At 44.1% G+C, this 12,681-nt stretch overlaps 1 protein-coding gene across 5 annotated transcripts in view; it reads right to left on the bottom strand.

Annotated features, from left to right (window-relative positions):
• ccdc85cb (coiled-coil domain containing 85C, b) overlaps positions 1 to 12,563 on the bottom strand; it is a 58,492-nt gene extending 45,929 nt beyond the window's left edge. For 3 of the 5 annotated variants that reach the window (XM_006792988.3, XM_006792990.3, XM_006792992.3), the window contains exon 1: positions 11,107 to 12,562. In XM_006792988.3, the coding sequence (XP_006793051.1) occupies positions 11,107 to 11,827 (721 nt within the window). In that variant the 5' untranslated portion in view covers positions 11,828 to 12,562. Of the gene's footprint in view, positions 1 to 11,106 lie in introns of all 5 variants that reach the window. The other 2 variants (XM_035908695.2, XM_006792991.3) reach the window with 2 other exon arrangements.
• Between the last annotated feature and the right edge of the window lie 118 nt (positions 12,564 to 12,681).

The raw sequence follows: 12,681 nt of genomic DNA, 5'->3' as shown, positions 1-12,681 counted from the left end.
AGCCTCCAGAGCAAACCAAAGTAATGTTACCTGAAACCATCTAAAAAAAAAAAAAAAAAAATTCCTTAGGATGGAGCAATAGTGCTGTAGACTGTACGATTGATTCCAGATGTTTTAGCCGAGAGTCAGACCTCCACATTATCTCATCCATCTCGATGGCCAATGGCCAGTTTCATTATTTGTGCTCCAGTGAACATCCAACTAGGAATGTGACGCTATTCTCACCCAAGCAACAAAGCAAGCGTTTCAATAATTCTTTAATTTTCTTTTTCCTTCTTCACAAAGAAGTGAAGAAAGTGAAAGCAGTATCCAATGTCCGTTATAGTACGTCCTGTGCCAGGTTACAACTCATCCAGTTCAAGGTGTTGTACAGGGTTTACTATTCAAAGTCTCGTCTGTCTGAGATTTACCCACAAGTAATGGATCAGTGTGAGAGATGTCATGCCACCCCATGTGACCTAGGCCATATGTTCTTTCTGTGCCCAAGACTCCACGGCTTCTGGAGTCAGTATTCAGTTATTCTTTTCAAGGCTCTTGGGACCCAAATCTGCATGGACCCTTTTCTAGCTGTTTTTGGGCTCCCAGTCAACACTGGTCTAACCGACCCCACACACTTCAAAATATTAGCCTTTACATCACTTTTGGCTAGACGTTGCATCTTACTCCTTTGGAAATCTTCAAAGCCACCTTCAGTTTCTTTTTGGTTTAGAGATGTGATGTCATTTCTTAACCCTTTAAGACCTACCATAGAACCAAGTCCGCCAGAGCTTATATTATATTTTTACATGCTGTGGAGCCATTTTTGGGAGCATTTCAAGTTGATATACATCAATACAACCATTATAGTCCAAATTTTAATAATATGCATGCATTAAGTGCATAATAATTACATAAATTGCAAAAAAGTGCAATAAACTACAAAAAAAATTGAAAATCATTTTTGTTTTTTTAACATATATTTCTAGTTAGAGAAATTTAAGAGGCTTATCCCTCAAAACTGTAAATACAAAAAAGTTGCACAAAATAGTTTCCCACCACAGGAAATTTATTTTAAGTGTCTTCATAGTTTTATTTTTGAAATACACCAATTTTTATACACTGCAGGAAAAACTAAAATAAATATTATAGTGCAAATTTGCAAAAAAGCAGCATATGCATCAAAATAAACTATTTCCAGCAGTGCAATATGAGTCCTAAGCATCCCAGAAACGACACAGAAAGTCACAAAGTCAAACATAACTTTTAAAAACACCAGTATAGGCTCATAAGGCCCTGATGGTAAAAAAAAAAACTACATTTCCGCGAAAATGACGTCACTTCCGGTTTCGGGCAGGTCATGGTGGACATGCGATAGTTCGTGCTGACGTCTATTCCAACGTAGGAAGTGTTACAAACAGCTGATCGGATCGGCAAAGCGTGTTTCTGGAATATTATATTTTTGTTGCTGCAAGTGCTTTTTATGCAGTTTTTGCAAAGCTGTATGTGGAAGGAAACTGTGACCGAGGACAAGCTGATGGCATAAGATGTAAGTACAACTCCTCCGGTTTCATATGCAAAAAGAATTATTGCTCTAGCTCACGTGGTTGCAGAGCTACCGGGATTTAAAAATAGTTACGCAAAACGGAGCGTGCTGCTCTGACCGGTTTTAAAGGGTTAAATTGCAAAAGATAGGCCTTGTGGCAAAGGGCAAATAGAGAGAATTTTATCGTATCTGGGGCCCCTTCGTAAACTATTGCAAGTCATTAAACGCTCTACCAGCTGATTAATATCATATCTCCCCCCCCCCCTTTTTTTTTTTTGTGTGTTTTGGGTTTGTTGTTTGTGTTTGTTTTGGGTTTCTTCTTAGGTTTTGTTTTGTTTGTTCGTTTTTTCAATTTTATTTAAGCGTGTGTGTATCATCGTATCTGTTCATGTAAGAAAAACTAAAAAAATATGTGAGGGGAACAGATTGTATTGTCATTGTAAATTAATCTACACTTGTCTCTCAATAAAAATATGAAAAAAAAATTTAAAAAAAAGAAGTGAAGAAAGTTCATTCTCCTGGCTCCAAACCGATAACGCCTCATTTAAAGAGCCCAAGCACTCACAAAAACACAATCTATAACTGTTAAGACTGGAGGCTGGAGTAAGGTGACAGCGCTGTGTAAACCGAAGCAAGGCGAAGACATCTGCTGACTCCAATGTCACAGCGACCAAAACAGAAGAGCTGACAGGCAGAAAATCCAGATAAACGCCTCGTTCCTCCCGGGCCCTCGAAAGGAGCTGATGAAGAGGTGTTCTATCAACGAGATGCTGACTTTTGGCAACCTGTTCTACTCTCGAAGGTCACCGGCGGTGTTGCGTAGACAAAATCAAATTGCTGATGGTGACTTTACAGCGCGGCCCAGACGGGTTTTTGCGACAGGGCCAATTGCACCAATTGAGGTCTGTCCAGCTGCTCTCATTTGCATCCTAATCAGCTTGTTATCGGATCTAGTGCCATCTGACGTTAAACGTGAATCGATAAGGGTCTCGCCAGGAGTACAGCGTCTTTCACTTACCTCGACTTTAATCGAGAGGAGGTCGCCAACCAGGGATGATGAAGATGTGAGTTAAACTAAAGTTAGCCACATTATTTTAGAAGAGAAGCAGGAAAAAGATTTTGGACATAATCTCAGAAGGGTTTATGTCAGGAAATTTAAAGTGCGTTCTACGTTTAATTGTTACAATGTGACGTGTTTTACCTGTATGAAGCTGTCGCAAAATATTGTTCAACTTCACACGACAGTGCCCACATAAAACGTGGTCTAGTGATGAGTAAGCGCACAAACCACGCCCTGCTTGTCTATTATGAGTGAGTAACTCGCACACAGACAGAGCTGACCTCACTGGGCTGGCATCATTGTGCACGGGTCAACCACCATGGAGGCCAACCATGCCCAAACCGAGCCCCATCCCCCCCAACCCCTTACCTCTCTCCGCTTCAGCGACTCTGAGGCTAGGCGTGGGAGCCATCGACTCGCCCCACTGATCACTGCTTGTTGCCTTGGCAACTGAGCAACCAAGCCCCTCCAGCAGCCCGCTGTCCAACGATCAGAAGAAAAGGACAGCCTCTTAGATAGGCACGGTCGCAAAACGGCGGCCGAGCGTGAGGACGACAGAGCCAAGCGCTTTTATTAATTGTATTAAAACACAACATCAGCGGCACTTTTATAGATTCCAGCGTGTCACTGATGACCACACGGACATTAAGCAATGTTATAAAACTTTTTGTTCTATTAAAAGGCCTCGCGTTGGATCTCCGAGCCAGCCCGTGTGCATGCGCGAGCCTCACGCTGGCTCTGTAACCTCATTCTGTCGGCCGGGTGCTGCGCTGACGGGAATGAAAGGACAGTGAATGAGACAGCAGGTTCACAGAAATCGGCAGAGAGACGAATGCGGAGAGAGGCAACGACTGGAATAGTCTGTCACGTAAGAATAGACGGTGAGGCAAAAGTTCAAAAAGCGGCCTAGAGACACACGCTTTCCTCGATTTTTCCATCCTGCTGCTCCTCTCTCTGTGCAGTCTCATTCCTGCTGTGTCACAAAGAGGAACAGGACCCACTTCCTCTTTTGTTTGTTCAGGAATGTGGGACGTCCTGACAGGCAGGCTTTTCATTGACAGTGAACAGCTGAGAGTTTCCCCACTGAGGCTCTTTCTCTCTTAACCTGTCCTGCGTACATCAGAGTTTGTGTTTCTTCTCCATTATCTGTGTTATCAGCCTAGCGGGCCTCACACAGATAGTTTGCTGGAGGAATAGAAGCCACAGATGCTGGCTATGCTCCAGGGACACGACATGTGACACAACCCAAGTCACCGCTGGGTCTAATTATGTTTTGTGGGGTATTTTGCAAACTAAAACGACGAGCCACGGCAAGTTTACGTAGATTTATAGTTTTGTTTTAATTTGATGTGGTGAACCTTTATTCACTTTGGCAGCTATGATGATCTCAAAACTGCCGTTTCAGTTTAGCAAGTTTTGACTAGGCAACATGAAGCTGTTTATCTTTACCAGAAAAAGCGCCACTAAGCGGGGGAGAGGTTACAAGAAACCACCTCAGCGTCTTGGAACACAGAAACATGAATCTCAGCGTGGACAAACAGGATATCTGTGACAGAAACATCCTATTCCTGCTTAGACGCCCTTTTTCTGCCACACAGACTTCCACACAATGACTTGAAACGACAGCAGAGAGGAAAAACACCATTGTGTTGCTGGTCCTATGGTTTCCTTTGAAACAAGAAAGGAGCTCACACAGAAACAGAGTCGCTGGCTGAGACATAGTGAAGAAAAACATGGGAACCATTCAACTTTCCTTAGAAGTAACAAACTCTTCTGCATGAAGACTTTGAACTAATGCAGAAAAATAGGCAGAGACTGATTTTTTCCCCATAAAAACTGACCATAAAGGGTGTTTTAGTTCAAAACTACTGTGAGGAGATGAAAATAATCCTTGATCCTTTGCTTTTAAAGTAACTGATCAATCATAACGCAGAGAAAACTGCTTCTGTCACACACGAATGTGGACATGACTAATTTTCTTTAGTATGAAGAAGCACACAAACACACGCCGGTGGCCAACAAAGACGGCTGGCTCTACACTTTCATTGTGAGCTTTTAGGTCATGTCACTCCCTAAGGGCAACGAAAAAGGAAATGAAAACAGAGTGAAAGAGGAAGATCGCTACATGAGAGAGGGGAACAGTTCCCACCGACTGTGGCACCTCATACATTAAAGCGCACATACGTGTAGCAACAGCAGGTGCTAAAGACCCCGGTTTAAACATGCATTTTTATGACGTCTCAGTCAGTTAATTAGGAGTAATTTGAACCTAATTTCAGCCTGAGTGGGTTGGTTTAGTGGATGACTCAGCCCAGTGACTAAACATATTGTACTAAGGCACAGCTTCTCAGGAACAAAACGTTTTACTCAGTAAAGTAGATGCAGGAGATCGGGGCACGCTTCGATATATAGAATACTGGGAAAAACGTTTGAGCCACTCCTTAGTATTTTCTATTTTGTTATGTTTTGAATAGAGTGCAAACATACATAGATATACATGCACATACAGTATATAAAAGGCAAAAAGAGCATTTGTGCAGTTTTGACAGTATCTGCTATGACCTAGGGATGCACCGATACTGGTATCGGGTATCGGGGCCGATACTGTAAAATGTGTGTGTACTCATACTCGTAAAAGTTAACCGATACCATGAACCGATACCAACTTATTTCATTAATCAGAGGGTGGCTTGTCATTTCTGTTGTAGTTTTTTAGATTGGCCACTAGGGGGACATCCCGCGCTAAACAGGCACAGGGTTAGGCGAGTGAGACTGGCAGCTCCAGATAAAAAAGAGAAACTGGAGGCTGCTGTAGCTAGGCTAAACAAAATGTCAGCAGTGTGGAACAGCCAACTTTAACTCAGGTTTTGGAAAAGCGAAGAAAAATGTCAAGAGAAAATCCACGGGCAGTTAAAATAACAGAGGCTCTGACTCATTTTATCGCTCTGGATGACCAGCCAATGCCGGTCGTGGAAAACATAGGATTGCACCGTCTTCTCAGCATACTCGAGCCGCGATATGAAATTGGACACTCTGCAATAATTTAAAAGTTTATTTTATTCTCAAACCTAATTTGTATTTATTTTATTCCAAACAGAAGTGTTTATTTATGATTCTGAAAGCTCGAGACAGTTCCAATAGTTCAGTGATATTTTGTTAAATTACAATGTGGAGACTCTGCAATAATTTAACAGAAGTGCTTATTTTTCACTTGAAATTTTTTTTGTGGTCATTTTTATTACGATTTTATTTTTTATCGGCAGAGAATAAAATAAAACCTGTCTTCCAATTCATTGCATTTGTGTGTATGTGTGTGGTAGAAGTATCGGTTTTTGTACTCAGTATCGGCAAGTACTCAGATCCAAGTATCGGTATCGTATCGGTTTGAAAAAATTGGTATCGTTGCATCCCTACTATGACCATCTCTATTCTTCAACACAGTAAGAACCATCTTAGACCAGATTCCTCGTCATTTCTTTTAGTCTTCAGGAATAGTTCTTGAGGCTGAAAAATGAAGCTGTTCCACATATGAATGCAGATAAATCAGTCTAACTCCAACACCACTGGCTGAAAGGCAGCCCGAACCATGAGATAGCCTCCACCGTGTTTTGAAGATGGTTATCCCGCTCTCCTGACTTCCTCTGTTTACACTCAGTTTAGATTCATCACTCCACAAGTCCTTTCCCACTGATTTTCAGTCCAGTTCTCCCAGTTCTCGTGTAATTACCCAACAGCTTTGGCAACACATCAGCATTTTTCTCCCCCTGCTTTCCTTAAGAATGGCGTCTTGACAGTCACCCTTCCAATGAATCCATTTCTGATGATGCTTCGGTGAACAGTAGAGGGACATTTTCTATTTCCTAAGAACATGATGTTAAATCCTGACATTTATTTGTTTATCTCTAAGGACTGAGTTACAAATGAAGCGAAAAGCAGCCAATGTCAAAGAAAAAAAAGAGCAAAAGCTGGGAGAACTATTGCTCAAGATCACTTTAAACAAATAAACAAACATATACAAAGAAATCTGGTTTCCTGGAACCAAAACGTAAAGAAAAGACGAGCGGCACAAGTTTTTTGCATGACGCTCTAAACCAAAATTCAAAAGTAGTATCTTGACACATCTTAATCTCTGGTGACTCACCAACCTATCTGACTGGTTCCTGCGAGCAGCACACACAGCTGAGTGGGCTGACACACTGGGCGGTAACAAGCTCTAAATAAATAAATGAAAGAAAACTCATCGCAGAGCTGACGAACTATGTCAGCTAGCGAGCCAGTCGCTAACATGTCAGCCGCTCACTACTGCGGCTTCTCTGCAATGTGCACTTTATCCCCCCCTTTGTTCTCAAGCTTGCACACTATTCCACTCAAGCATTTTTACTGAATAAGGAAAATAATCTATCCAAGCTTGCTAATTGCTCGCCAGCCAGCTCATTAACTAAGCTACTAGCAAGACAAAGTCCCCATTGTTTATTCAGAAGCCATGCTTGCAGGTTTCTGCCTTCCTGTAACGCTCTGCAAACCTTTATGTTTATAGTGAAACAGCAAACTAACATCCTGAAGTTTGGACTGTAGGGCTCAAAGGTCAGCTCTGTGAGCCCACCCACTGCAGCAGGGTGACTAGAATAATACGAACTGGTAAAAACAAGCCTTTGGGAAACGTTTTAATAATCAAGTATACCAGCATTTTGGTATACTTCTGCAGATGTCACCAATGATTGGTGACACACAGCCTAGTGCGAGAAAACACTCGCACTAGGCTGTGTGAAAGTAATGGATTAACCAGCTGCACCTACGTAGCCCAATTAAAAGTATTTACTGAATCAGAGTCTTATTTACTACACGTTTTATTCATCTGTGTTGGTACACAAGTGTCAGAAGATTTTTTGTAGACTGGGAATAATTTATGAGAAGTGAAATCCACAGCACAGCGGGGGCTGCGATACTGCGGATAGATCTTAAAATGTTACAAGCGGGCAAAAATGTGCCGATGACAGCGTAAATTTCTCTCTTTCTTCAACCGAGTCTGAGAAACCTGATCCTCCGGGTTAGCTGGGCCGTAGCCACAGTAACAACTTTCACTGAAACCATCTCTAATAACACGTCCTATCATAGCGATCATTCGTGTGCACCTGCATGGTGGTTTGACATCTGCTTTACACCCAGTCCCAAGCCTGGAAAAATGGGAAGAGTGTCCAGTCTGTGGATCTAGCCTTAAACATGGCAAAGCTCGGACAGTTTGAGTTATCAAATCAAAACTGGCTCATTAGTAGTGTGGCTACTAAAGGCGAAAAAAATGCAAGTAGCATGTTTACACCATCAGATTATCTGGGGCTGTTTCAAAACAGAAAACATTTCCTCTCCAGGTGAGAGTTTCAGCAGATTATTAGATAAGTCTTGATAAGTGCTGCAAAGAATGCAGCAAATGCAAGTCAAGTTAATTCATCATCAAGGCGTTTATTTCCCAGAAAAGGAAGGACACAAACTGATGCTTCCTATCACCGTGTCATGTCTAAAGTTTATCGACTGAAACGGGCTCGGCAGCACTTGCAAAAGTCAGGAAACTGTGGACATCGGGCGTGAACGTCGTTGTGTGCGACAGACTGCTCTTTACGATCCCTGGCAGCTAAAAGGCCAGTGGAATGTGTAAGAGTGTCTAAAGGTCAAAGAAGCACTACTGCAGGGAGGATCCTAATCAGTTCATCTGGACAGCCTTTCCCCCGACTCGTTTGGTGTGGCTGTGTGAGTTTCAGGCAATCTGTGCGGCACTGTAGGGGAGCCTAAAGCGAGCCCTCTGTGACAGCATCATGTTTCAGGCGGTCTTTGACTGGAACCAAGTTCCAGACCACCAGAAGCAAATGCAAACGTTAAAAGTCTGGAAATAGAAGTCACTGTTTTAGATTAGAAAACTGAGCCGTACTCAAAGCAACCCCCCCCCGATGCTTTTTCTTCTAGGACTTCTAAACAGGAGCCTCACAGTTAACGGCGCACACCCCGTCTCACACACACATTGTCCTTATATCCACAAAAGAAGAAGAGTTGGTAGGGGGAGTAGGGTGGGGTGAATCGGGGTGGGGGTGAGCCATGTGAGTGCACAAGAAATTCAATTAAGCAGACAGCGGGATAGCTCCACAACCCAACCTCCTTTGAGCACAATGTGCCCTCCAACAGTCCCGGCTCCGCTCCCAAGCTTCCCAGCCAACCCCTTACCGCCATTCAGCCACTCCCCCAACGCCACCAAGACCCACTGAGGACCCTTTGCTGGGCTCCCTTTCATGCACCCCCCTACCTCCCCCCACCCTCTTCCCAGTTGTCTCTTTTGCCTCAAAGGAGATGGAAATCTTTAAGATGTGCAAGAGCGAAGGTGGAAAAACTAATTTAATAGTTGACATTAAAAAGTTTAAGGCTACTTAGCTAAAAAAGAAAGTTGTTAGTTTTAGACACACAAACAAAATCTCTTCTTTTTGTTTCCTGTGTGTGTGTGTGTGTGTGTGTGTGGCAAGCTGACAGATGCTGTTCATTTAGCACTTGTGCAGCAATCCTCGAGCTTGTCTCCTAAATGCCCAGGGGAGCCACTGGCATTTGGACAGCATTAAATAAAAAGCCACTCTGCAGACCTCACACTACGTCCAGCTCTGACCTCGCAAAGATGGCCACTCCACTCGGATTTCAACCAGCCAACTGACTAAATCTGTGCCGGTGAAGAAGACCGTTCCACTCCCCCTCCCCTCAGCCTCGCTCTGGCACGTAACAGGTAGCCGGGCCGCTACTCGAGCAAGGTTTTAAGAATTATTTACTCGGGGTGGAAGCGGTGAAACACCTGCTCGACCGGCACGCTTCAGGGTAAAGCAATCTAACGTGTGTAAATAACAGCTTCCTATGAGAGTAGCCTTGCTTTTTCCTGACATGTTAGGAAATGTCAATAGCTGTTCTGTTACTTACCAGACTCGCGCTGTTTACAGCACGAGGATAATTTGCGATTCTCAGGGTTGTTTGGGACGACGCAGCGTCAGTCTCATTACAAATGCATAGGTTTTAACAATGAGATAATAAACCTCTCAAATGAGGCGGCCCTTTCCCATGCCGGCGTATTGTTAGAAATGTGTACATCATTGTCAGCGATGAACACACAGAGCCCGAGACTCAGGGGCGCACAATGTCACACACACACTCGCGCATAAAGGCTGAGAGAGGCGCTAAGCTGCCGCAGACACAATGTGGATGTTACATAATAACAGCCGAGCACAGACCGAAATGTTGCGTGTTGTGCGAGTGTACGTGCGCGTGTGTTTACGGATTAAGAGCCCCCTCGTGCATGCGACCATTCTTTTATATTGTGTTACCTTCACGGTTTTCTCAGCGCACAATTCCAGGAATGTCCAATGGACAACATGTGACCGGTGTGATCTGATTTGAAGCTGCTCGCCCTGTCCTTGTAAATCGGGGTAAAATAAGGTCCAACCCCCCAAACACACACACGCGAAACAGACTTTATTCTTCTTGCAAAACAGATCACAGTGTGTTATGAGCCCGTGTGCTTGCTAAACGAGGCTTAGTGTCCTGTTCCATCATGGCTTTTTCATCCCCACTTGCAGCTTTCAGTCGTGTATTTAGGTCTTAAAAACAGGGACATTGACTTCTGGTCTCAAGCCACGCATTACAAACGGGGGCCCTAAGCAGATATGAGTCCTCTTCCACAGCCAGAGACAACAAAGATAATCAGTGAACAACCCCAAAGAGAAAAAAAATCAGTCTGCTTGATCCCCTTTTGAAAGCTATTAAGATAAGTCTCCTTCACTGAGAAGCACAAGTGCAGTGACCTAAATCAGTGCAGACATAAATGACAGGTTGGCGTGGGGGCTGAAAAGGCCACTTAAGAGATGCTGTGTGTTTCATAATCACCCCAATCAAGACTTTACAGTGAGGTTAAGCCAAGACTCCATGGGTGTTAATCCATCCCAACAGTTCTGATCAGCATATGCGGCCACAGCAAGCGCAGTAACTACACAGTGTCTCTATTAGCAGCAGAGCCCAGGAATACAGGTGTAAGGGCCAATTCCCCATTGTTTAAAGCAGGGGTGTCAAACTCAAATACACAGTGGGCCAAAATTCAAAACTGGAACAATAAATATCAATAAATTAATATTTATTGAAAAATAAATCTTCCTCCAGATTTAAGAATGAATCTTCTTATGGACTCAAACAAGTTTTGCTGAAAAACTGAATATGGAACAAGCAAAGCTTAATACTAAACAATATATATTAGCTGTATAATACCAGTAGGCCAGCTCTAATAATAATTTGGTATGGCTTCCAAATGTAATTAGGCTGCGGGCCAAATTTGGTCAGCGGGCCAGAGTTTGACACCTATGGTTTTAAGAAAGAATTGGACCAAAGTTTTTATTTAGGAACTTTTAGATTCCGATTAGTCGACGACTGCTCTACTTCCCTACAGAAACCCCATAATGTGGGGCGTGCATGATGACTGTGGCATCCAGGTGTGTTTACAAGTGCATGTACTCACCATTCAGTCCATTGGGGATGCTTCTGTGATGATGTGGCGCTGACAGGTCATCCATGGATCTTCTTATCGTGGTCCCCATCTTACCGTTCTCTGTGGGCTTGTGCATGTGGTTGTGGTTGTGATTGTGGTGATCGGGGCTACCGGCACTTCCTGTGCTGGACGTGCTACTCCCATCTCCAACATCCCTGACCGTGTTGGTGCCCCCGTTCAGGTTGGTCAAGCTGGACTGACTATCTATGGAGCTCCGGGACCCTGCCCCATTCCTCTCTTCATCCAGCATGAGGATGATCTCCTTCAGTTCAGAGTTCTCCCTCAGCACAGTCTCCTGGTTGGCCTCCAGCTCTTTGAGCTTCATCATGTAGGTGCCCACCTCCTTCCACATGGCGCTGGCTGTGTAGCGGCCGAAACGCTGCCACTCCCGGGACAGCTTCTTGCCCTTCTGTCGGTCGTCGTCCAGGAAGCAGCAGAGTTCCCGGAGCTCGTGGTTGTCATCTTGGAGCTTCTGGTTGATCTCCTTCAGGTTCCGGATTTCATGAAGGTGCACCTGCAGCCGCCGGTTAATGTCCTTCATCATGTTGCCATGCTCGATCATCAAGTTCATTTTCTCGCCGTCAACCCTCCTTAATTTCCTAACCAGCTCGTCTTTGCTGCACCGCAGCAGCTCATCGTCCGTCAGCTGGCTCAGGTCATCCTTCGGCCCCTCGGACGGATTTTTAGCCATGACTGTGGCGGCTGCGAGTCTCAGTTCGTTTATGCAGCTGCTTAAAATTAACTCTCAGAAACTCACTAACCTAACCTCAATTGCGGAATCGTGTTAAAAAATGAATACATTGTCCAAAAAAGAGGGAAAAAAATCAGAAAAGTATCGATAATGCCCTGATCTTCAACAGGCCGATAATAAAACTGAAAGAATAAACAACACAAATATGACTGTGGTGCTTCCACAACCCAAGCTTTTAAAGAAATGACACCACTGATCTGGTAAAATAAATAAAAATACTCACAGGAACAACAGTTGGTGGTCACAGTCGGTCAGAAACAAACAAGCGATATAAAATCGATTATCAGGGATTTCCGATCACCGAGTCCTGTCGGCAAAAACACAGCGACCCGTAACAGTGTGCACCGTCTCTGCTGGACATCACAACATTCACATGATGGAAAACGTGAAATCCGCCAGCTTCTTCCTTTACGTTTAGGTGAATTCAACCTAATTTCGCGCAAAAACAGCGAATGTTCGAGTAAAACGCGCAACCTATGAGAAAAGTCCTCTTGGACGTGTTTCACCGTCTCCTCAGATAAAAGCGTCTCTACGTGATAGTGGACGGACGACTCAATCCTTTCCACCCAGCAGCCTCGGAATTATCAGTGGACCCCCCGCCTCTCTCCTCCCTCTTGTCCAAACACTCGGGTTTGAAATCATTCAAGAGGATTCAGCTCGAGACGACCAATCAAGACGTGCGGGAGAAGTGGGCAGCAGGTAGATGAAAAAGTGCGGCGCAGCCTCGCGCAGCTCAGGCTCGGCCTTCTTAAAGGTACAGGACGACGCGCTCGCCGTAAAAACACACTGGAGTC

This window comes from Neolamprologus brichardi, chromosome 15, assembly GCF_056152115.1.
Source record: "Neolamprologus brichardi isolate AB-2024 chromosome 15, ASM5615211v1, whole genome shotgun sequence".
NCBI classification, from domain to species: domain Eukaryota; kingdom Metazoa; phylum Chordata; class Actinopteri; order Cichliformes; family Cichlidae; genus Neolamprologus; species Neolamprologus brichardi.
Note: the sequence above shows the minus strand (reverse complement) of the source record. Positions and strands in the feature narration are given on the sequence as shown.